Here is a 25,818-nt window from a genome sequence, read left to right as displayed (position 1 = left end):
ACTTTCTCTCTGGATTTTAACTTTCTTGTATTAGTCCCTGTGATGTTTTTCCCATCACGAAGAAATTGTTCTATGTAAGAACAAACACCAGGCTGGGAAGGTGGCAGGTGCTCAGTAATGCCCCCTTTTTGCTGATGAGAAATATATTGGGAACCATTACATAAACCTGTGATCATTTTTTTCTTTCCCCTTTGTAGATTTCTTTCAACCCCCAGGGGAACCGTCTTCTAACTGGCAGCTCTGACAAAACAGCTAGGATCTGGGATGCTCAGACCGGCCAGTGCCTCCAGGTCCTTGAGGGGCACACCGATGAAATCTTTTCATGTGCTTTCAACTATAAAGGCGACATAGTCATTACAGGTATGGGAGAGATGAGTGCCACAGACTCAGTTTTTGTTTTTTATTGGCTATTAGGGTTCCCCAAGCTGAATTCTAAAAGGAGTTCACTCCAACCCTCCCCCCGCTTGGCCCCTGGCTCATCCTGGTCCGCTGTTCTGTTTCCGTTATTCAGTTTAGGTGCATCAGGACCCACAGAAGTGAGCTCTGCCATTGACTGTAAGGCTTTGTGAAGTTTGAATTTTAGTTGCTCTAGACAAGGTAATGATTAGTGGCCTGCCTTACTGGGTGTTGTTTCCCCAGATGTCGTTCATTAATTGAATGGTTAATATTCAATAGATATCAGTAAGCGTTAGTAACCAAGTCAGGACCAGAGTTCTCCACAATTGGCTTTTTAGCCCATTAGAAGATTTATTCTTTGAGCTAAGTTGTTTTCTCTTTAGACATCCCCTGCTAAAGCACTAATATTTTTGGGAAAGAACATATATTGGACATTTTTCAACCATTAACAATTTATAATGAATAAATTGCAATGTTTTATAAAAACTGGATTGAGAGCAGGTTAATTGAGATTATGGAAAGAGGAGAAAAGTGACAAGATTATGGCATAATATTAGCATGGTGCCTCTCGAGGAGGCCTTGGCAGAGAGCAGGTGCTACAGTAGTATGGACTATAGATAGCCTAAGCCAGGACAGAGGACCAGATCTGCCTAGTTACCAGTGATTCTCATTGTGTTGAGCTAATTTGAAAATTGTCAAACTGATCTAAGAAGTTAAATGTCACACACCCAAGGTTGGCTTTACATATTGGCTGAGTAGGAGTTTTCCTAGCCATGTAACCTCAGGGGTACTGAGAATTGTTTCCCCTTACTGCCTAAAATACCTCCCCTTTCTACTTAAATACAGGTGAGTTCTAAAATCACATGTTACTTTCTTTGGGCTTATGATTTTCAAATGTTCACTAAGCTTTAGGTACTTCTAAGCAGGGCCATAATAAGCCACATTATTTTATTGTGAACACCCTATCAGTGCCTTCCCCATGATGAGGAAGGAAGTGGGGCTGTGCTGGAGGGCACAGGACACCCCCGCAGGGAGCTGCTGCCATGTGAGGAGAAAGGAAGTCTGGGCTGGCTTCGTGCGGGACCAGCCTTCCCTGGTGCATGAGGCTGGCTCTGCAATGCCTCTTCCCGCAACCCGTTTTCACAGAAGACCCTGGAGAGTCTAGGGGGAAGGAATAGTGTTTATCTGTGCCTTGCCTTAGTGCTGGCACTTACATTCCTGAGTTCTTTTAAGATATTATTGATTTAATGTGTATCCCAAAGCACCAAAGTGTTAAATAATAGCTCACTGGACGACAGACCTTATTAGAACAGGGTGACACTTCTATCTCACCATCAGTAGAGCAATCGCTTTATTTAAAACTATCTGCCCTATTTTCTGGGTGGAACTCAGTGTGATTAACCGCAGGCAGTTTTTAGTGCGCTGCCCAAAGTTGGGTTTAAAATTATAAACTGGCATAAAAGTGGCTGGCATGGTCTTTACATTCTTAAAAATACGAGGTGTCTTTTTGTGGGAGGTGCACTTTGTACAGGTTTTCCAATTCCTATAACCCTCACTCTTCTTATATTTGTGTTATGTGCCTGGTCCCCAGGGGCGAAAGGACCAGTGGTACCTATTGCCCATGAGCAAAACCTGTGGAAGTGGAATGTCCTCCGCTTACCTTGTCACCCACACCCGGGGATGTTCAGAGTCACGGTATTTCCCCTGGGCGGGGAGGTTGGAGAGAGGGCAGAGGGATGGCTGAAGTGGCTGCACTCTCAGATCCCCTTCAGTCCTGAGATGCCTTGACCCTTGCCGGTGTGAGCAGAATGTGAACCCCGCTCGATTTACGACCGACTGATACCATGGAAAAACCCAAAACCCTTACTTCAAAAATACGTGAACTGCTTCGGGGCTCGCTAGCCAGGCACTGAGAATCTGGTGCGTTTAGCACACCCAGGAAACGTCAATTTGTAAAAAGAGAGAGTGAAGTGAATAAATTGAACAGAAAAATGACTCTTTGATGTTTGTTTTATTAGGCAGCAAGGATAATACCTGTAGAATATGGCGTTGACTGAAGGAAGCTGGTCTGAGCAAACCTGCGGCAACAGTGATCAAGAACTTGCGCTTCGCAGAGAGCAAGCTATTTTACTATTTCACATATTTTCTCTTTTTCTACGAGTCAAGTGTTTATAAACTCTGTCCTAACTTCACAGATATAATCATTAAAACTGATGAAGTTTTACGATTTCTTGATGTTATTTGATGGGGATGACAGGAAAACAGCATTATGTTTGGCTAATGCCACTATTTACTTTAGTTGTGTTTTATTTTTTAATAGCATCGAGATGCTGATAAATGAAAGCAGAGTTATTTAATAATGTGTTTCTTACATTCTACCTTGAAGGCTATTGTTCTAGTTTCTATTGAATAAAGTTTTTGGAGGAAATGACTTGTGAATTGTACATCTGTATTTATAATGTATGTTTTTAGGGTGATATAAGGAAAACAAATTGGTTCTTATTTAATAGTACATATATGTTGGATTGATAGTTGACTGAAAAAATGTTGAACTTTCTAAGGAAAAGTTAAGCAGAATAGACATTCCACTACTGAATTTGAAAATTTGGGTGGAAAACAATTGAAGTAAGAGAGAAAAATGATCAAACACCAGACTGAGTACTGCTGAAATATTTTTAAAAAAGGTTTTAAAAAGACTGTTCTTTGTAAAAGTGCACAAATACATATAAAAATTAATTTAAAAAGATAAAGCACAAACACTAATGATGCTGGAATCCAGAGCAAGAGAATGCATTAGAATCTTATGAAATCATTTTCTTTTAGAAAAACTTTATTGAGATGCAATTAATATACAAAAATTGCACATATTTAATGATACATTTTCATGAATTTGGACATATGTATATACCTGTGATACCATCATCAGAATAAGGTCCTAAATATATCTATCACCCTCAACAATTTGCTTATGTTATTTTGTGTTTTTTGTTGTTTGTGGTAAGAACACTTTATGTGAGCTCTATTCTCTTGACATATTTTAAAGTGGTCTATACCGTATTGTGATCTATAGGCACTATGCTGTACAGCAGATCTCTAGAACTAGTCTAGAACTCATTTTCTAAAATAATGCAAGTAGTAGACAACATGGTTGAGTGCTTACTATGTGCCAACAACGCACAACCACTTTACATAGATCATCTCATTTAATCCTCTTAGCAACTGTTACAAAGTAGATAAAAGCCCGGATTTAAAAATGAGCAGGGTGAATCACAGAGAAGTTAAATAATTTTCCAAGGCATCCAGCTGTTAGGTGGTGAAGTTGGTTTTAGAACACAAAGATTCTGTCTCCATTACACTATGTTCTTAAGTAATAAAGATTTAATTATGGGAGGAGAGTATCAGATGTACCAGTAGGATGAATTGAGGTGAGAATTACATATTCGATCATCTATGGATGTTTACCTTCAAGAAGAGAAAATAAACTCAAAACAAAATAAGTAAAAACTTTGATGTGGCTGTTGGAAGGAGGAAGTTGTAAGACGGCGAAGCCAACGAGAGCTTGGATTAGAGAAAACTTTGCCACAATTGGCTACTTTTTTTTTTAAGCAAATCATTTAAATTTTGTTAGTTTTTCACCCTTACTAAGTAAGCTGACAAGTAGAAGTTGCATAAATTCCAGGTACACAACCTGATATTGTGATATAAGTGTTCATTGTGAGATGATAACCACAATCAAACTACTAATTAACAAATTCATCACCTCACACAGTCACCTTTTTCGTTACTGTGGAGAGAATACTTAAGATCTACTCTCTTAGCAAATCACTATTAACTATTGCCACCATGCTGTACATTAGGTCTCTAAAACCAATTCATCTTATAACTGCAAGTTTGTACCCTTTGACCAACATCTTCTCATTTCTCCACCCCCTCACCCCTGGTAACGACCCTTCACTGTGTTTCTGTTGAGTTCTACTTTTTTGGATTCCACATGTAAGTGAGATCATGCAATATTTGTCTTTCTGTGTCTGGCTTATTTCATTTAGCATAATGTCCTCCAGGTTCATCCACTTTGTTGCAAATGACAGAATTTTCTTCTTCTTTGAGGCTAAATAATACTGCATTATATATATATTTATACAGTATACAGGCATATCTTGTTTTATTGTGCTTCACCTTATTGTGTTTTGCAGATACTGTGGTTTTTATTTTGTCTTTTTTTACAAATTGAAGGTTTGTGGCAACCTTGAGTCAAGGAAGTATCTTGTCATCTCTTATTCCCATCAAGTTCAAAAGAGAACTGCTTACTACCCTCCCAATTCTTTCCATTTTCTTTATCATCTTAGCAGTGCTATTCCTGCTAACAATGGCATCATCATTCACTTTTTTCCTCTATTTTCTCTAATCCACCAAATCACAAACAGTTTCCTCAATTGAAAAATAAATGCTATTAAGTCTTATTGCCGTTTTAATCTGTAATCTATAATCTCATTATCACCCTTGCACTAGAAATGGAAGCTGAAACCATCTTCTAATTAATTGCCCTAGTTTCCTTCTGCCCTGTCAGATTACTTCTTTCTAATATAAACAGAAAAAAAGTCAAATATTTGTGTATTATACAATTTACAAGATTTTTGCATAAATTAGTTCATTCTGTAAGAGGAACGAAGTAGGAATTTAGAGCTGACAGCACATGTTTAGGAGTTGGTGTAACTTTGAGTTTTTTACCCGTTTTTTTTGCTACCTTCCCCCACTTTCCTCTCCTTCCCTTTCTTCTGGAACACCTTGGTTTTTATAAGAAATTCCCAGGATGGATATTGACTTAGAATATGGAGGGGAAATGATAAAGTTGTGCGGTGGAGCCCCCTGAACTATACACATCAGGGTAAAACCATCAGTTTCTCTCTACTCCTAAATTTCCTGTTGTGTTTAGAATTTCAGGTTGTATTATCTGGAAGCTTAAAAATGAGTTTATGCCTATTTGTGAGTATGCAAGAGATGGGAATTCCAGAACAGTTGTATGGAAGCTATAAATACAGTGAAGTCACGGACTGCTATTTGTTTTATTTTTTGGAAAATGTTGGATGCAACACGTGGCGTCAGCCTAGCTCACAGCAACCTCAAACTCCTGGGCTTAAGCAATCCTACTGCCTCAGCTTCCCGGGTAGCTGGGACTACAGGCATGCGCCACCATGCCCGGCTAATTTTTTCTATACATATATTTTAGTTGGCCAGATAATTCCTTTCTATTTTTAGTAGAGACAGGGTCTCGCTCTTGCTCAGGCTGGTCTCGAACTCCTGACCTCGAGCTATCCACCCACCTCGGCCTCCCAGAGTGCTAGGATTACAGGCGAGCCACCGCGCCCGGCCTGGATGCAACACTTTGAACAAAGTTGCCTTTGCTACTATTTTCTTGGGACCATGGGATCTTAATCAAAGTAATTTCCGTAAGTCAGTTGTTCATGTGTTTTACTAAACAATGAAGAGCGTGCTTTCTACTGCTCTCACTAATGAGAACTAGAAAAATGTTTTAAAAGTGCATAACCTTGCACACTTGTATTTGTTCTCTTTGCTCAGCAGGTGGCAATGTTTATCTTTAGACAGATAAGTTCCTGCTTTTCTTACAGCTACAAATGTAGAGTATAAAAATTTTATATTCAATGCCCCTTACAGGTCAGGTTCATGTGGGGATATAACAATGCTCGGATTGTGCTACAGTTTAAAGCTTAGGACCATCTTGGCAGATCTGGGGCATGTGACGTGCCTCATTAATCCTGGTGCACTGTAGGGACATTTTCCCACCTATCCGTGAGGACACAGACCAGTAGGTGAAAAGGAGACAGTTCCATTTTTCTTTATAGGCCCCTCTTTTGGAAACCATATTATGATCATTTATTTTAGAAGGACACAATCTATCAAGGAGTCCAACACTCAATTATGTCTTTTAATATTAGTATCTGATCAGAGTGTAACATACATTATTTTTGTTTTATTAAAGTTTATTGTGTTTTCAATGGATTGAGAGTCTAAGGAATTATGAATACTTTGGATTGTATTATTTTTACCTACCTGTACACTTAAAGCGTCCAACTGATTTGCGTTTGGTTGTCAAAGATAAAAGTTAAGTCTGAGACCAGATTAAGAAAGGCTGCTTGTTCATAAACTTGCAGCAAGTGAAGGTATGTGATGTCCCTTTCCTTTCCGCAGGAGATCAGAGGTTCAGTCAGTTTTATTGAGTTGAAAGAGGAAATGCTGGACCGTCTCTTATTGACAAAGGTCCTATTGAGATAGGAACTTAGGAAGCAGGGAGACTTTCCGATTGGTCTTCAGGTACATTTGGCAGTTCTTGATTGTCTGCAAGGGGGCGAGCATGCAGTTTGGGGACATTTCAAAAGAGGAAGGATTGCTCAGTGTTATGGGTGGACATTTTTCCATGGTGGCCATTTCCTGGAACAAGTGAAGGTCAATAAGTGCTTTGTTGACATCAAACTGTCATAATGGTCCTTATTTGGGGGGAGGGGTGGCTGCCACGATAGCCAGTTTCTCTTGAGTGACAGTATTTTTGTATTGAAAATATGGACTCTAGACTCAGAATGTCTGTCTTAGTATCCTGTGCCACCACTTGGCTCTGGGACCTTGAGAATTAAACACTCCATGACTCAGTTTTCTCATTTATAAAATGGTACTACTAATAATATGGGGGGAAATTTGTGAGGATTAAATAAATTAATAGATACATGAAGAGCCTGATACATAGTATGCCTCCTACTAATGGCAGCTAATATTGTTTGTGTGCCATGTTTCAATGACTTAGATTTAATGGGTTTAAGAGCTATGAAAGAGTTTGTACATTCAAGGCAAATTTTTTCATTAATATTAATAGGTACAGTTTGGAGCATCCTTGCAATAGATACAAACCTTCCAATTTACAGTTTTTCTGGGAAACCAAAGGGGGCTTAAAGAAATGCAGTGAATAGTTTGAGTACTTATCTCTCTTGAATTCTTATGTATCCAGGGATGTGAATAAAATTTTAGTTTAGCTTAATGAACATGTGGTGGTCCTGACTCTGAATCAGCCCAGCTTTTCGGTACCTTTTCCCCTTTGCAAAGTTCTGAATTTCTAAGCAGTTAAGATGCCTCTTCCAGCCCGCACAGCCATGGAAATCATTGTGGGTGAGGAAGAAGACAATGTAAATATCATTAATTGAGTAGACTTTTAAAATTCTTCTTGAAACCCTCCTCCCAGTACTTGATATGAGTACTTTTCCAATTTCATTAGAAAAATTAGAAAGAATTTATTAACACATTAAAAACATCTTGAAGGTGGAAATATTCCCCGGTATTCAAATTTCAGTGACTCACAGGTATTGGAGGAGTAGACAGATGCCCCCAAATTTGAATTGTAATTGCTTATAGTGCCAATGAAAGAAGCCAGTGCCCCTTTAGAATAAACCGGTCACAGGGGCACCTCCAGCCTGCTGACCTTCAGCGTTCCAGGTGTTGACTTATGCAAATGTGAGGACCCCTGGGAACTTTTTGGTTCCTGGCTTTCTTTACCTACATACTTTGTTACCTGCAGGTATTTCTAGGACACACTCCCTTGTCTTTAACTATGGCAATAGCAATTCCAGGGGGAATGCCTGAATTTATGCCTAATTCAGGTATGATTTTTCCCTGCTTGCCCCGAGGAGTGTATATTCCTGGAGTGGAGGATGACACTGGGCATTTTTCCCCAGGCAAGAGGAGACTTGTTTTCTAGGTGTGCCTGAGGCAAAAGGACATGCAAACTCTTTTTTAGGCCAGCAAATCGCCCACAGATGGTAGATTAACTGTTACAATGCTCTTGGGTTATTACCACGATAGACAATTATTTTGAATCTTATGAAGTTGCCAATTTTGACAAATTTTGATCTACAAAAAGTAATTTCAAATGGTTCAACCTAATATATTGCTGTTTCTGTGTAGGGTGAGAGATTTTCCACCAAGGCTTGTCCTTAAGAAGATCCTTGGTCGTGGCCATTCGGCATTGCTGCAGGCTGGTGTCCTACAGAGGGCAGAGGGCAGAGGGCAGAGGGCAGAGTTCAAACAAAAGCTGATGACATTTTGACATTCCCGATAGTGGGAGAAAAAGCTCACCTAACGTGGTGTGTGGCAAAGAGTATGGACTTTGGAATAAGACATCACTCTATTATTTATGAATAAGCCATTTCACCTTTTTGAATTTGTGTTTCCTTGTCTATAAGATGGAAATGTATTAATAATAACAGAAAAACATGATATAATACACTTGAAGAAATAGTCACTAGTCCAATGCCTGTGGTACAGTTGACAGTAGGTGAGTGTCCTTGCTCTTCCCTTTGCCACTAAGAATGTGCCATTGCAAGGTTGGAATCGGCACTGCCTTGTGTGATACGAAAGGCGATCTTGCAGGAGCTGCCCTTCCTGAAGAGCGCAAGGCAGCTCCTTGCTGTTCTGAGGGCCTTTCTCTGAGTCACTCACTCAGGTTTTACTGACTCCCCTGGGAAAAGCAGGTGGCCTGTGTTTAGAATAGCATCAGCTGCTTTCTCAAGCATTGGAGCTCATGCTCACAATTTTTAATCAAAACTTTTTTGTAGCATTGGCTGCCTGTAAAAATTTTGTTTCAGACAATGTTTTAAAATATCTATATGGTCTTCCTTTTAGATTTGGTTTGAAAGAAGAGGATAGAAGAATGCAAATATATACATATATTTAAAACAAGTTTCTTTACAGGGAAGTTTTGTTGCTGAAAATGTTTAATACATTATACCATGCATAGATAATTTATTTGTAAAGGAATCATATTAGCAGATTTAACCTTCAAGTTTGAATAATCCAATGAGGTGAAGTACGTCATGACAGGGGTTCATATAGTCTATCACATAAAGAAGTTCAAACTTCACATTCTTGTGTTCTAAGGCCTTTGTGAGCAGATCCTAATCTGCATTTCTGGCCCAATCTTTCCTTCTCCCCTATATTCCAGATGTTATGGGTTGAATTGTGTCCCTACTGAAATTCCAACTGGCTGAAAAAAAAATTTCTGTATTTAATTGTGCAAAATCTGGTCATGATCTATTCTGCTATTTTCTATAGACTGTTAAAAAGTCAGTTATCAAATCAGGAATGGGGTTCCTGGATCCATTCTCTGGTCAGATAAACACCGCTGGCCACTGCTGTCCCCAGCATGGCCCAGATCTGCACAGCTTTGAAGAACGGTGGCTTGACTGGGAAAAGGAAGACAGGCTGTCCCGAGGTCAGGGCCTCCCCAGAGCCTTGCCAGTGACCCTCCATGCTTCTGCCTTTGCCAGCCCCCGCCTAGTAAGCTGTCAACACCTTGTGAGGAAGGTTTGCCTGACAGAGACTTCCACAGCACCAACTCGCCACCACCCTCTCTCCTGAGACAAATTAGAAAAAGAACATTTTTATAGTAGAGTGGCAATGAAGGCAGATTCATCTTTATTCAGACATGAAATTTTCATTGGAAATACTGAATTTGTATTTATATTTCATAAAATTTCCAATTGAAACATTAAAGTCACATGTCCAAGTTGTTCCAACCATCTTTGAAAGTTGTCCAACAACTAAATTGAGTACGAAATAATCATTTCCCTTTAGTAGCCACATCCACATTAACAGGCCTGGTACATCATTTTTAGAGGAATCGATTTGACTTTGAAACAAAAGCATCTGCTTCCAAACATTATTTTCAAGTTAAGTAAATTCATCAACTCTTGTGTCCACACTGTATTAGTAACATCAAATTAATAAATGAAATTAAAACTTCAGTTGTTCAGTTACACTAGCCACACTTCAGTTACTCAATAACCATAGGTAACTGGTGGCCACTGTATTGGACAGCACGGATATAGAAGATGCCATCTCTGCATAATGCCATCAGATGTATTTGCAGCAGGTCTAGCCAAATCAAGGCAATGCCCGAGGTCGGGGCGGTTAGCAGCATTTGTTTTTCCTCTGCCTGGCTGGTAAGTCTTACACTTTATGGGTGTATTAACTCTTCAGCTTTGCTGAAGTTTGCTTCAGCTGTGGAGCTGCTGGACTCCTTGCTAGTCCTGGGCCTTGAACACATCATCCAATACCTTTCCGTGGGAGACACTCAAATATTTGTTCAACGGTTGCTGATTTAATCCTCTACTTATTTGTAGCTTTAAAATAACATCTGAAGCTTAACTTCTTTCAAACTGAATAATTCTTTAGACCTATTTAGAGGAAAGGAAGATTGAAGCATTTACCAACTCCTCTAATTTGCTACATGAACTTTATAGTATATATTCTCTTTTGCATAAATTCAGCTTTGCCATTTCTGAAACGGTACCAGCTGAAAGCAACTTGAGGCAAGACCAATGAAGTGTTCTAGGCAATATTTCAACCTGGGCCTGAGTTCATTTTTATTTTATTTTTTATTTCAGGATATTATGGGGGTACAAACATTTTGGTTACGTGTTATGACTTGACTTAGCCCAGCTCATCTCTTCTACCTCTAATATTTTCTAATTTTGGAAATATGTCAAAGAAAGGCTTGGTATAATTCAAAGAAATTTCAAATTTGATGTGTCTTGTTTTCTTTTTAGATATCTAGCTTGACAAAGTAAAGTTCTGAATATTAGACATGATTTTAATATTTAACTGTATCAAAAACACAATGGCAAAATATCATGTGGAATACATCTCTTGCAGGAAATTGCCCTAAATTACTTTAGCAATCGCCCTTGATAACTCCTCAGCCACTTGTGGACATCATTAAAAGATCAACCAGCAAGAAAGGTATAATTTCATCGGGGTTGAAGTCTGTAGTTTTACAATAAGAAAGACATATGAGTAACACAACTTTCAGATACAACCTATTCTGACCAATGAACTTTGACAGAGCCCTGCTAGAAAATTGCTTTTGTGCTTGGTGGGTCGTCTGATGAAAGTTTCCAGTTTGAAGCAACGGATTCATGTACTTTACTATGTATGCTTCTGCTATAATTCTACACGGACACTTTTTTATTGAGAGCTAGCATTTCCCCATAAGAAAAGTCAAATTTGCACACACCTACACACACACATCTTATAAAATTGAACATGAACAAAGAGAAGGAAAGAAGGTAAAAAGAACTTCTGTAGTACTTACTGTGTGAACCATCTGACTAGTCTCTGCATGTTGTAGTTGTTTACAAGAATGCTTTTCTGGAAAGCAGGGACTTTGTTTTCAGTTTTGGTGTTTCCAGGATGCTTAGGTACAATGATGCTTAATAATCGTTTCACAATTAAAGTGGCATTCAAGTTAAACCTCAAACAGCCAAATTCATCTTCCAAGCTTTCTATGTGAGATTGTAAAAGTTAACACTTCTACTCTTGTCTGGGTCTAATTATCTTTAGATTTTCTTCCTCTTCATTTCTATTGAGATCTGAAAAAGAGGCACGTGTAGATCACAATTTCTCTTTTATTGTCAGAAAAGGATCTTCAAATGTCAGACTTCAACTGTAACACGTTTTCCTCCTTTACTGGAGTAACTGATGACAGTTGAAACTACTACTGGACCAGTATCCCGATGAGGGCCCGTTGTTTCCCAGGAAAGAAAATATAAGGGACTTTGAGGTGGGTGAAGCCCCCGCCCCGCCCACCCCCCCCCAACTGATCACCTAAAGCCTCTTCAAATAAACATAGAAGATTTATAAAGTCAGTATGTTTCACTTCCAGATAAGCCCTTTTTCCTTCTAAACTGCTCTGTTATATGGAAATTCTCAAGCTAGCAATGTTGTATGCCCAACCAAGTATATGTTATAAAATTTATTTTTCCCAAGCTCACATGAACAATTTCCAATATATAAAAAAAAATCATTCTTCTTGAAGTTCAGAGTTAATTGAGGGCATTTATAGAGGCTAATTTGAAAGTGGACCTTTCATTATTTAAAGCAGATTCTTATTTTAAACTTACTGTGTTGGTGCTGAATAATTATTTCCAAGGTTGCTAGATAAGCACCAGCATGTGGTGGTGCTGAGATAAATGAGTGCTCTATTGTTCTAGGAAGATCTGTTCTGTGCAGGTATTTCCACAGGTGATTATTAATAAATATGTCTCAACTGGTCAGAGTGAAAAGATGGGAAAATTGCATTTGTACTTTGGCATTTATGTCTTCTCTGAATAATAAGACTTCTCTACCATTTATGCTTGCCACATTTTTATTAAAAAGAATCTGCAAATGATCTATTTTGAGGATATGGAAGAATTATCTTTTTTCTTTGTTATTAAATAAGAACAAAATTTATTAGTTAATTATCCCAGGTCTGTTTGCCTCGACTTTGGAATGGTGTGATCAGATGAATCATTGCCTGCAGCATCAGTTTTCAAAACACGGGGTAAGGCGACGAGAGGACTTACATTTCTACTGCTTTGGGTTTTTGTGCAATAGTGATGCCGACTTTCACAGCATCTCTTTTCCAAGTATTCCATGTTCTCTGTCATCACAATACTAATTGGAAAAAGCTTTGGCTTAGAATTTAAGCATATTTTAAAATTGTTGGTACCGAGGAAAGGGAGAGGTCAAGACATTTACATGTATCATCATTAAATGTCTCCTATGTGGCAAGTGATTTGTAAAAGTTATCACTTTTAAACTTCACAAATTCTCTGGAATTTAAGAAGCTGACGCAAAATGACCCAAATAGTGATGACAGAACACAGATTTTTTTTTTTCTTTTTTTTTTTTTTGAGACAGAGTCTCACTCTGTTGCCCAGGTTAGAGTGCCGTGGCGTCAGCCTAGCTCACAGCAACCTCAAACTCCTGAGCTCAAGTAATCCTACTGCCTCAGCCTCCTGAGTAGCTGGGACTACAGGCATGCGCCACCATGCCCGGCTAATTTTATATACATATATTTAGTTGTCCAGCTAATTTCTTTGTATTTTTTTTTAGGAGAGACTGGGTCTTGCTCTTGCTCAGGCTGGTCTCGAACTCCTGAGCTCAAACGATCCTCCCGCCTCGGCCTCCCAGAGTGCTAGGATTACAGGCGTGAGCCACTGCGCCTGGCCCCGAGCACAGATTTGAACCCTAAAATGTCTGCTTAAAAATCTGTATACTTTCCAATCCACCATGCTATGTCCACTAGTCAAGAATTACCCCTCACTTTGGAATTTGATATATATGGCCTCAAGGTGCCAAAAAATGAGAATAGACCTTTACTTATATCTATATCTATAATTTAAAACTATGTCTATACCTATAGTTTTTTAATGTTTAGTATCTTTTTTCTTATTAATCTTACAACTTATTGAGGGCAGGAGCAGTGTTTTATGTTCTTTACATCCACCACAACCATGGTTATAGTCATCTAAGCACAGTGCCTTGACAGTATCTGATAGACTAATTACTTAAAATTCACTGTCAATCCCCAGGCTTCTTTATTTCCTGGGTCCAAATCAGGTCAATAGTAATAGTAATTGCTCAAATTCCATTGCATTCTTATTGTCATTTGTATACTGAAGGCCTCAATTTAAACTCTCCTCTATCTAGCAGTCCCCGGAAGTGTTTCCTGTCCGTGCAGAATTTACGTGAGGTATTTTGTTCTGGACTCCCTTGAGTACATCCTTGGATTGAACTTGAGGGATATCACCCACTTTGCAAATCATTCATTTAGCGAGTACTTTTAAATGCCCACTCAGTACTCATTACAGGTACAAGTTACAGGGATGGGGTAAGGGTTGGTTTCCCAGAGCTCCCAAAGCTGCAAGGCCTGATGATGGTGATGAGTGACCTTCTACTTATGCTCCTGTGCCTCATGAAACATGAACACAGTTCCTTCAACTTTTATCTGCAGACCTGCCCTCCGCAGGGCTTAAAAGCTAATTTGTGGAGGGTAGAGTAGGGAGCAGGTATGATACTATCTCCTCAGTGGTCCCAAATCTTTTTGGCACCAGGGACAGGTTTCATGGACAATTTTTCAATGGAAGGAGTGGGGAGATGGTTTCGGGATGATTCAAGCTCATTACATTTATTGTGCAGTCAAACCTCTCTGCTAGTGATAATCTGTATTTGTAGCTGCTCCCCAGCGCTAGCATCACTGCCTGAGCTCCACCTCAGACCCTCAGGCATTAGAGTCTCATAAGGAGCAGCAACCTAGCTCCATCCATGCACAGTTTATAGTAGTGTTCATGCTCCTATGAGAATCTAATGCCGCTGCTGATCTGACAGGAAGTGGAGCTCGTGCGGCTATGTGAGCGATGGGGAGTGGCTGTAAATACAGATGATGCTTCAATCGCTCTCCCACCCCTCATCACCTGCTGTGCGGGCCAGTTCCTAACAGGGCAAGGACAGATACTGGTCTGTGGCCAGGGGTTTGGGGACCACAGCTCCATATTATCTTTCTTACTCTAACTTATAAACTCCCCACTCCTTGTAAATCATCTCTACTAACACCTCATCATTTCATCAGGTACTCTCGGATGTGCCTCAGTCTCTAGGTACTTGGGTGTCTAGATATCTAGGTACATAAATATTTAATATATTATACTTAGGTGTCTAAATATCTAATAGAAAGGAAAAAGTCAAACATATTTGATTTGGGGCAGCATATTGTTTTAAAGATTAACTTGGCATGTGTTTTGTCAGAACAATCTTCCCAATATTTAGAAAGAAATAAATTTTAGCTTCAGGAAAACTCAATTCAATAGAACCATATGTAATACCACAAATACTTAGTGTACCAGTTAGAATAATGGAAAATGAAAATAAACAAACAAAAAGCCCATTCATCCTGACCAGTCTGTTTGCTTAGAGACCACAATAGTCAACCACACCTTACCTACCTCTCTAGACTCAGTCATATGCCCACTCCTAAATCAATCACTGTGGCCAAGGAATAGAATGCAGTGATTGGTTTCACCTAGGTCTCCTACCAACCCTTGGAGGCTAGAAAGACATTAGTTTTCCTCTAAGAAAGCACATACAAAGATGGCCATCAGGAGTCATTGGGATGGGACAAATAGATGCTAGAAGAACTGCTTTGAAGTGCCCATGATAAGAGAAGGTATATTCCAGGCAGAGCAAACAGCTGTGTAAGGCTCTGCAAGATCATGGAGCATTTAGGGGTGGGGGAATGGCAAGGAACTGTTATGACTGGAGAAAATAATATCCAAAATCCTTGGCCACCGAAATGGCAGGAACCACACTATAATATGTCACACTAAAAGGTGATTACCTAATTGTTTCATTATCAACATTGTTTCAAAATAAAGCAGAGACCTGTATTCTTATGAAGCTGAGGCATGGGACTGAAAAACTACAGAGAATGAGAGAGTACACATGCAAAAATATTACATAAAAGTTTAATTCTTAAAAATCTCATTTATGTTCTCAAAGTTCTTAGCAGCTCTCCTTTGAGCTGAAGTTGACTACCCTCAATTATAGGCTCTATTCATGGGGCCATGAACTTGACACTTCACAGCTTCCCTTGAGAATTACCTGTCAAAAATATGCTTTACCCAGATGAAAACTAGGTTTATAAATACTCCGGCCTGTTTGAACTCTGTCTCTGTAGACTAATATATTGTTTTTTTTTTTTTAAGCAGGTGTCACTTAGGGTGACCTTTCCAAAATAGAGTTAAGGATTCAGGAATCACATTGGCATTGTACCTTGGACAGCACCTTGCTGCTTACAAAGCATGTTTGTGAATGTTGCCAAGTTGATCACTACAACAGCCATATAATGACGGTATATTGATGCTCCTTTTACAGAAGGATAAGCGGAGGCTTAAGAAGGTTAATAATTTTTTCAAAGATACACAGATATGGTTGGTGACTAACGAGACTCAAAGCCACACTTCCTTACCCCAGGTTCAGCCCTTCATTGGCAGGTGCCCACTCCTGTCATTAAGAAAACAGGTATCACCAGAAGCTTCTCACTTATCAAAGTACAACTTGAATTACAGAATGCACATCGTATTTTAAGCTACTCCATATCACTTGAACTCTGGCAACAGTTTGCCTATACTCAGAATACTAGAAAAACAGAAAATGCATATAAACTACTCTCATTGTATAGTTGAACCATGTACAACACAGGGGTTCCTGGTGCTGGCCCCCTGTTCTATCAAAAATCCATGTATAATTTTTGACTCTCTTGGCCGGGCGCGGTGTCTCATGTCTGTAATCCTGGCACTCTGGGAGGCCCAGACAGGCGGATCCTTTGAGGTCAGGAGTTCGAGACCAGCCTGAGCAAGAGCAAGACTCTGTCTCTACTAAAATAGAAAGAAATTATATGGACAGCTAAAAATATATATAGAAAAAATTAGCCGGGCATGGTGGTGCATGCCAGTAGTGCCAGCTACTTGGGAGGCTGAGGCAGGAAGATTGCTTGAGCCCAGGAGTTTGAGGTTTCTGTGAGCTAGGCTGACGCCACAGCACTCTAGCCCAGGCAACAGAGTGAGACTCTGTCTCAAAAAAAAAAAAAAAAGGAAAAAGAAAAAAAATTTTTTGATTCTCCAAACTTTTTAATACTAATAGCTGCTATTGACTGGAAGCCTTATCAATGACATAAACAGTTGATTAACACATATTTTGTATGTTATATGTATTATATACTATATTAGTTCAATAAAGTAAGCTAGAGAAAAGGAAACATTATTAAGAAAATCATAAGGCAAATACATTAAGAGTACTATACTGTTAGTTATTAATACCATAAATTTACACCATCTGTTTACAAGATGAATTGTCTGTCTAAAGTGGTGGGCAACCACAGCTGAAGACTCAATCTATGGTACATATCTAGCATTTCACTTTATCTGGCAACATCCTGACTTTTCTCCGCTTCTTGGGAGCACTTCCTGCACTACTAATGGCACTTTGTGTGGGTTTCATTATGTTATTCAAGGTTTACAGTATTGCACTAAACATGATGAAACACATGCAAGAACCACTGAGAGATCACTTTTTATTGCGACATACAATTTATTGGAGAGGTGAACTACTACTCACACAGAGATGATTAGCATCACATGGGGTTTTAAGCAGATACTCACAACACTTGAGCTTACATCAATAGCAACAGGAGATGGCTATAAAATTGTTACAGTAGTACAGTATGTATTACAGTTAATTTTATGCAGTTACGATTCAATACTGCATCTTTACATTTGCTTACATTTCTCTTGACTGTGAATGGTGCTGTGTATGGTCTGTGTTTGTCTATGGTTTCAATAAAAAATTATCGGCATACACACACAAAACAAAAATAAAACAATACAAACGTGTGTAAAACACCACATTGCTTGGATGGACTCTACATCTTAGTGTATGTTCAAGGCCTTCCACATTTGGACTCCAATCATTTCCCAGTCACAAGTCCTTCCATTCTTCCTTGGTCCATGTCCTAGATAGTTTCAGCTTTGTGTCCCCCTACCGTTGCCTACACCTTTCTCGTGCTTAGAATGATCTTCTCTCCATCCCTTTCATTTCTGATTTCCCACATCTGATTTGGGTTTTTAGGCATAGGTCACATGAAATTTCAAAGTCATTTTTCTCTACTCACTTCTCAAGCTATCTCGTAACTCCATTCACGTGCAATCTCTATCTCAGAATTTGTGTGCGATGGGAGAAAGGCAGATGCCAGCATCATGGTTCTCTGCAGTGTTTATTAAATTGCCATTGCTTTGTCTTTGAACCCAGCTTCCTGGTTTAGGTTCTAGAAATAAGCCCAGCATTGCCAACCAGGCCAGATGAGTCTTAATTGGTTAAATGTAACTTTCTTGTTATAAAATTACTGGTGTACATATCTTAATAATAGTGCCAAAATTTTTCCCCCTGAGATTTACCATTTGACATTTCCAGCAACATTGCATGAGAGTGCCTATTTCCCTGCACCTTTGCCAGCACTGAATGTTAGCAATTATTTAAATTTTTCTAATCTTACTTTATTTTTGTTTTAATTTGCATTTTTCTGATTATTAAAGAAACTGAGACATTTTTCCATATGCATTTTTCAATTTCTTTCTCCTTTTTCTTTAACTTTCATCATTATCTTTTGTCCATTTTCTCTGTGATTTTTTTCTTTATTGATTATAGGAGCTTTAAATGGTGTACTTTATTTTTGTTTAATATTGTGCATATTGTAGATATTTTTTATGCACTGTTTTTCTTTTGAATTTATTTATAGTGTTTTGCTATACTGTTTATAAAATTTTTACTTAGTTAAATATGTACCTATTCTTCTGTCTTGCTTAACAAGAGTAATTCTGACATTATTGCACAAATATTTTTCTAAAATTTCCAATATTTTAAAGATATTTAAATGTTATTAAATGTTTTATATTTTTATAGAAAATTGTGATTTGGTTATCTATTGCTAGGTAAAATACAGTATTATCCTAAAACTTAGTGGCTTTAAATGATGCCATTAATTTTTTTTCTCATGATTTAGTGGGTTGGGAATTTGGGCAAGGCTCAGCTGATTGGTTCTTCTGCTCCAGATGGCACTAGTTGGTTCACTGAGTAGGCTGCATTCAGCTCACAGCTGTAAGTCAGTCAAACTGACACATAAAATTAACCATTGCACTGTGCTTAAGATGCTTTGTGGATATGCTACCCAAGAGGGTGGCCTAGTGGGTACTGGGACCCAGGAAGAAGGGGTGTAGGGGGTGGGAGGGAGGAGAGAGAGAAGGGAAGGATTGGGTGGGTCACCAACTGCAGGAAAAAGAGGTAAAGCTGGAGTTGGGGTTGTGTCTCCCACTCCAGAGACATGTTAGAGAAGTGACCCCACAGGACCCTACATCACGCTGGCATACATATCCCATGAGATAGCAGTCATTTAGGTTTATGTCCAACAAGGGCACTGCCAGCAGGGTTGTATTAACCAGAGAAGCAATCATGGCTACCAGAGAATTGAAGTTGTACTTCCAGAAAAAGAAAAACATTTGCCCTGCTTCCCTTCCCTCCCTGAGCGTCTGTTACTGATGCAGATAGAACCAGAAAAGGCAGGAGAGGAAGAAAAAAACACAGACACTGTCCTGCTTCTCACTTTGAGCTCTTTAGGCCAAGGAGCTTTTTCTAAGTACCTGATTTGTGCTTAGAAAAAGGGAACTAGAGCTTTCAGTTGCATACAAAAGCCAGGTCTATAAATTGGACTAGACTGGCTGGAGATTTTAGTAACAAAAGTGATCAGAAACTGTGGAATCTGCCCTAGATTCATAACAGAGTGGCAGAAAAGAGAGTTGACAGAACACAGTTGGTCTAGTAATTGAAGAAATTTAAAAATGCGTTATATTTTTGCTTGCCTCATGTAGTTTGGATTAATAAACGCTTTATACTTAAAAGTTGACTGCCAAGAAAATGCTTCCTTGTTCAATTTTCCTGGGGAGTTGGAGCAAGATGGGGATGGGGGGATGAGAGAGAAAGATAGAGAACCTTCTATATGATGCTTTCCCTTCAGATTGAGCCAATTTAGGTCCCATGTCTATTTCTGAACTAAGTGCTCTAAAAGGGAAAACCAAACTCTAATGGGCATAGTCTAGTCTGTGTGCACCCTGGGAGCTGGGATGGAGTCAGCTTCTCTTATGTCACATTGGTTATGTGGAGGAAGGTAGATTCCTACCAAAAAATCAGGTAAAGAGGAGAGGGGGAAGGCATGCTGCTGACTAGGCACCAAAGCTCTACACTACATGGGGCCACCATATGTGATAGTCATCTGCTTTCATCTTGGCAATGACCCATGTGGCCCCGGGTAGTGTTGACTTATTTCCTTTGGGTTACTTCATGCCAAAGAACTCCTCCATTACTCACATTCACTATCTATGCCCAGATTGGGATAGGACAGTTGTCAGTTCCAGCATGTAACCGATGACCAACAGTGGCATTGTGGTCACTTCATCATCCACAGTCCTCTCCCCACTGGCTTGCCTCAAGGGAAGGTTCCTCTAACTCTCAGATCCATAATGAATCAAACTCGGCATTTGTTACTTTGTAAATAACCTCCTGTTATTTTTTTTCCTCTTTTTTGCTGTCTCCTGGAGTCAAATTCTAAAAACAGAATTTAAAATTCATCTCCCAGGGTGTTTATGATTTGTTCATTCTTCCCATGCTGAAAATGTGGCTGATGCACACTTCCTCTGTGATCCACTCAACAATTCTGCTTTTGAGTTTGCTGCTTAATTTTTCATTTTGAACAGATGAATGGCACGGCATTATTGGTTGAGTATTTAATATAATATTTTTAAAAGTTAAACATAATGTAATATTTAAAAAATTATAAAATAAGCCAAACTTTTTTTTGGCACTTTAAGAGGAAACTTATATTGAAATTTTAAGGTTTTGGAAAATATCTTATGACGTGGTGTTCTTCCAGATTGAGGGCATTTTACATGTTGCAGTAAAATGTAGTATTTGTCTAGAGGCAACTTCTATGAATGATCTGGAAGTATGGGTTCCTTCCCTGGGTGTGCTTTCAAACTGTTAACCCAGCCTTATAAATAGTCGTCAGTCCCACTTTCTCAGATTTAATTGCTCTTAATGTCAAGTAAATAACACAGAATTTTGATCATTGTTCTCTCCTCTTACTTTGGAAGTGTCATGATAGCTGAGGACATATATGGTTGAATTGATCAAATGACTTGTGGTTTGTGGTGCTACTTCTTTTTCCCTCTGCATGTCTAGCTTTGACCTCTTTTGCTTCTCATGCCTCCAACTGATGCCAACTTAAAACCTTGCAGCAGAAGTTAAGAGTGCAGGCTCTGGAGTTAATCTGCCTGGGATAAATCTTACTCTGCCTGTTTCTAGCTCTGTGACCTTAAGCTCCTTAACTCTCTTTGTACTTCAAATTCTTCAATAATAAAGTGATAATAGTAACATCTATTTTAGAGGGCTATTGTGGAGATTCAACATATGTAAAGTCAACATATGTAAAGCATTTAAAATAGCATCCAGAACATAAAGTGCTCAAACAAATGTTAGTTATTTTGTCTTTGTTGCATTACTCAGATCCCCTCACACCTCTGAATCTTGATGTTCTTACCTATAATATTAAGTTCACAATTTCTTCTCATATTTAAATAAACTACATGGACCTGAACAAGGAGCACAGAGGATGAAATCATTAATAAAATGTTGGCTAATTAGCATCAGGGAGCTTCTTGCCAAGACTGTCCTGCAATTCCAGAAGCATCAGAAGGTGACCCTCCTCGGACTTCTGTGAGATGTTCATTAGCAGCTGTCTCTATCTTTCAACTAAAAGGGCTCGCCCAAACCTCCAGCTGAGTCGGGAAACTGCATTTTCTTCCAGGAACAAATTCACTTGTTATTAAATGTTATTTATTCATCAGTCCGGGGAGTTGCAATGATGACAGCATTGCCCTTGACATTCTGAAAGACAAGACCCCATGACTCAGGGAGCAGTCTGCTCGTGTGTCACCCACTCAAGTGCTCAGGCAGGGCAAGTCTAAACGCAGCTTGTGGGGACAGTGAGAGCTGGAGAACTCAGAAAATGTCATAAGGAAACGCGTTGGCATCTTCGTTGAGGGTGGGTCAGATATATCGCCCGAGAGAAGTGAAGGCAAGAGGAAAAACTGCCAAAGAGTAGGGATGTGTTGGCTCCGTGCAACTTCTGTCCTTTCACACAGTTTACTCTTTCATCTCTGTTCTCGCCATTGTGCTTGGGACATTTGTAAAGTTGCACTTGTGACCAGCAAGCTCAGACCCCCTTAGCTGCTGAAGTGCAGACTGTAGCTGACTTTATCACCACTTCTTATTTGGTAACAAAAATCACGTTTAGATTAATGAATGCATAAGTAGTCAGGGACCATTTCAAGTGATGTTTTTTGATTTCTTGAGAAACTTTCAAATTTACCTAAAGATGCACTTGGAAGCACTGAGGGGAGGCAGGGTCTAAATGAACACTTCCCACCACTCTTTAATCCTTGCTTTGTTTTTTAGTTACGTTTTTCCAGCACTTTTCACTGATGCTCTGTGTTCTATTAAGATTTATATATTCTATTTTTGTTATGGCTCATCATCTGTATCCCTTACTAGCGTGAAAATTCTGAAACGTCAAAGACCTTGTCTGCTCTCTGCTGCATTTTCTCGTGTCACATGGGACGGCGCTTGGCCTGCCCGGTGTTGACCCAATACCGCGGCATGAGTGGCTAACTGTGAGGGCCCATCAGAGCGCCAGGCGTTCTGCTAGTTCCCTTTCTTGGCTCTCTTCTCTGCAAGTTGGTTACTGGGCCTGCTATCATGCCAAGGCCTGTGCTTTAATGCAAAAACTGCTTAGCCAGACATGAACAGGCTGTTTAGGGCATAAGTTACAGCTTCTTATTTCTTCAGAGGTATATTTATGAAAGTTGTTTTGCAACTGGTGCATGTTTAACTGAAAGTAATACATTTCATCTGCTTTGAGTGGCAGGTGGTTAGAACTGTTATCTCTGTTTTCAGCAAATGTAGAGGAAGGAAAAATAAATGCACGGGGTTTGACTGGGAGCGCAACATCAGGACCTCACCCCCCAGCAAGTGAGGAGAACTAGATGTCCTTGATGTTGAATGGAAGCCTCTTTAGGGGTCATGAATGGGGCCCAGTGCTTTGACTGAAGCAAGAAGTAGCCCATGTGGGAATTTTATCTTGGCATGTATTAGCTGTGGCTTGTAGTATAAACTAAATTCTGTACTTCTACTGGATTTACAATCATCATAATAATTAAAAATAAAAAAAAATATTTCTTCAAGGATTACATTTTTATTTTCTCTTGCTTTCTTTCTTCATGAGGACACGTTCTGTTAAAAAATATCTTTAAAATAACCCTCTTTTTGGTCATATCTGACCCTTTTGACATACTTTCCTTATAAACATATGAGTCTCAGGAGGGTAGGATTTCTTTAAGCCAATGTGTATGGGAGGATCCACTAGGCACCAGGATAGTGCTGGGGGAAGGTCTAGGTGTGAGAGTAAATGAAGGAGACATGCGCTCTACTTTCCAGAAACTGGAGCTGAATTATGAAAAATGAAGGAACCAGCCCCTGAAACTATCCGGACAGTCCAAGAATTGTATGTGTGCAGCTTTTCTCAGGTTTTCAAAAGAGGCTACATCACAAACATGTTAAGAATTGTAGCTACGTTTTTTTCTTTGTCTCACTGAGCACTCCCAAACATTTCCTCACCTTTTTAGCCAGAGTTGTCCAAAATTCGGTTTCTCTGTACCTTTTCCCAGGTACCCGTAGGAAGCAAATAGACAAACTGCTGCCGGATGCTTAACGGGAAGCCTCTTCTGATCTTCACTTCCCTGAGATACTGAACCCCATTCAATTGCTTTGCTCCCCACTTGCTGTCCCCTTTATCCTCCTCTCTGCTGAACAGCAATTTGTAAAATGTTCCATTGGAAGTAGCCTCATATATCATGTTATCCACACATTTTAATTGTTATATTAAAAAAATTTTAAACCTCTAAGTTTCAGAAACATTTGGTAATATGCTGGAGAGTCCCCATAGCTGGGACTGTGAGTTATTGCCTTTTGTACTTTATCCCCGAACTCAAAGTTTAAAAGAAAATTCTGCTGTCAAATATACAGAAAGAAAGAATTGATCTAATTTAGTGAGGAATTTTTTTTTTTTGACATTTCTGTGAGTTTCATAAAAGGTCAGTATGTGGTGTACCGACTTTATGGCAAAACATCGCTAGGTTTAAAATAATTGTCCTGTTGCTTGAAATAGTAGGCAAGAGTACCCTTCACAAATGTCACACATGGGCGCGGAGAAGAATCCAGGGCACTGAAGACTAGACACTCTCTTGGTTTTATCTACCTTCCTTCCATCTCAACAAACGGCAGCCCATTCTGCTCTCCTTTGTAGAGAAGAGAAAGGCTTGTTTCTGTTTTATCTGTGCTGCGTGCTGTTGTTTGTGATTTGACACGAGAAAGATATGTTGTGTGTGTGCACGGATCTGGGGGCCAGGTGTTCCGCCCAAGGACAACACAATTTGCCATGAAACAATCTTTGCACCTGGGCTTTGTGTTCTCAGAGCGTCACAGTAGAATCTGGAGTTCCTGCCACGTTCTGGGCCAGAAATAGACAGAGTGAAAAGTGTTGTAATAAGTGGAATAGAGTCCAACTAAACAGTGGATTCTTCCTAAGGCAAATAATAAATGTTGGTAAGTGCATAAAGAAAGGCCATTTCCAAAGAACGAAAGGGCTTCCCTTCTGCTTTCGTGGGAAGGAGCTGTGGAAACTGAAAAGAAAAATGTGAGCCTGAACAGAGGACTTTAAGGAGGGCATTTCTGAAGAGACTATTTAGGAAAATTTTAGATGGTTGAAGGATCTTTGTAACAATAAAAGTGGATGAACAAAGAAAATGGTAATCCTTCGACCTTCTAGATTCCCTTTTTTTACCTCATAAATGATCAGTCGAACTGTTCCCACTGACCAACTGGAGCAAACTTGTTAACCAAACTTTAGCTACATTTCTTTTTTTTTCCCTGAGGCCCGTGAGCTTTGGCCCATCCTCAGCCAGATCCAGCGTTCAGCAGCCCTCCTGCAGGGCCCTCCTGAGGCTGGGCTGACCTCAGCCTAAACCTTCTCTGTCTACTGTCTGGCTACGCCACCTCACTGGTCCATCTTGTCCCCCCATTTCCCCACACTTGGTTCTGTCTAGCTGTGTTTACTCCTCTTTCTAGAAGAAAACCCCTCTGTGCCTAGGCCTTGGCACACTTGCAGATCTCCTGGTCAGAGTGTTCTTGTTATTGCAATGGCTCCACCCTCCACTGAAATAGTCTTCCCCCGGCCCTTGCAATTATCCTTTTAAATAAAGCCTCTCCTTACCAATGTCTACATTCTGTTTTTATTTGATAATATCCTCTGGCTGACTGGAAAATTCTTTGTATATAAGCATGTTCATGCCTCCTTATTCTTGAATAAAATAAAGTACCTGTGATTCTCAGTGCCTTGTTTGCATAAATGCTAATAATCCATTTCCTGAATTCAAAGAGCATTCATCCATTTACCCCTAACCCTGATGAGTTTACTTGAGTCTAGGTTGGTTTATTCCCAGGTTTGAAGGGTCCTTGTGTGTCTTGTGCCTCTTTTTCCTGTCCCCCTGACTTAATGTAAAGGCCACATGCCATGGGCCCCAGGAGGGGATGCCTGGTTTTCAGACTCCTACTGGGATTCTCTAGACTAGAGGCTCCAGGCTCCTCCTTCTGTGCACTGACAACTCATGAGCCTCAGGTCCCGTTTCTTCAGTGCATTATTTACACCCGTGCTCCTCAACCAGTGATGATTTTGCCCCTTATAGGACATTTGGCAACACGGGGAGATATATTTTTGGTGGCCACACTGGGAGGAGGCAGTTATTGCATCTGGTGGGTAGTGGCAAGGATGCTGCCAGGCACCCTGCAATGCACAGGACAGTCCCCTGCAACAGAGCATTGTCT

General features: G+C 39.6%; 1 protein-coding gene across 1 annotated transcript in view; it reads left to right on the top strand.

Annotated features, from left to right (window-relative positions):
* The window catches only part of DAW1 (dynein assembly factor with WD repeats 1), a 39,647-nt gene extending 36,823 nt beyond the window's left edge, over nt 1-2,824 (top strand). Inside the window, exons 12-13 of the mRNA XM_069466406.1 lie at nt 198-360; nt 2,415-2,824. Coding sequence (XP_069322507.1) covers nt 198-360; nt 2,415-2,449 — 198 coding nt within the window. The 3' untranslated portion in view covers nt 2,450-2,824. The remainder of the gene's footprint in view (nt 1-197; nt 361-2,414) is intronic.
* The last annotated feature ends 22,994 nt before the right edge of the window (nt 2,825-25,818 follow it).

Source organism: Eulemur rufifrons, chromosome 1, assembly GCF_041146395.1.
Source record: "Eulemur rufifrons isolate Redbay chromosome 1, OSU_ERuf_1, whole genome shotgun sequence".
NCBI lineage: Eukaryota > Metazoa > Chordata > Mammalia > Primates > Lemuridae > Eulemur > Eulemur rufifrons.
This window is presented reverse-complemented; position numbering and strand designations above follow the sequence as displayed.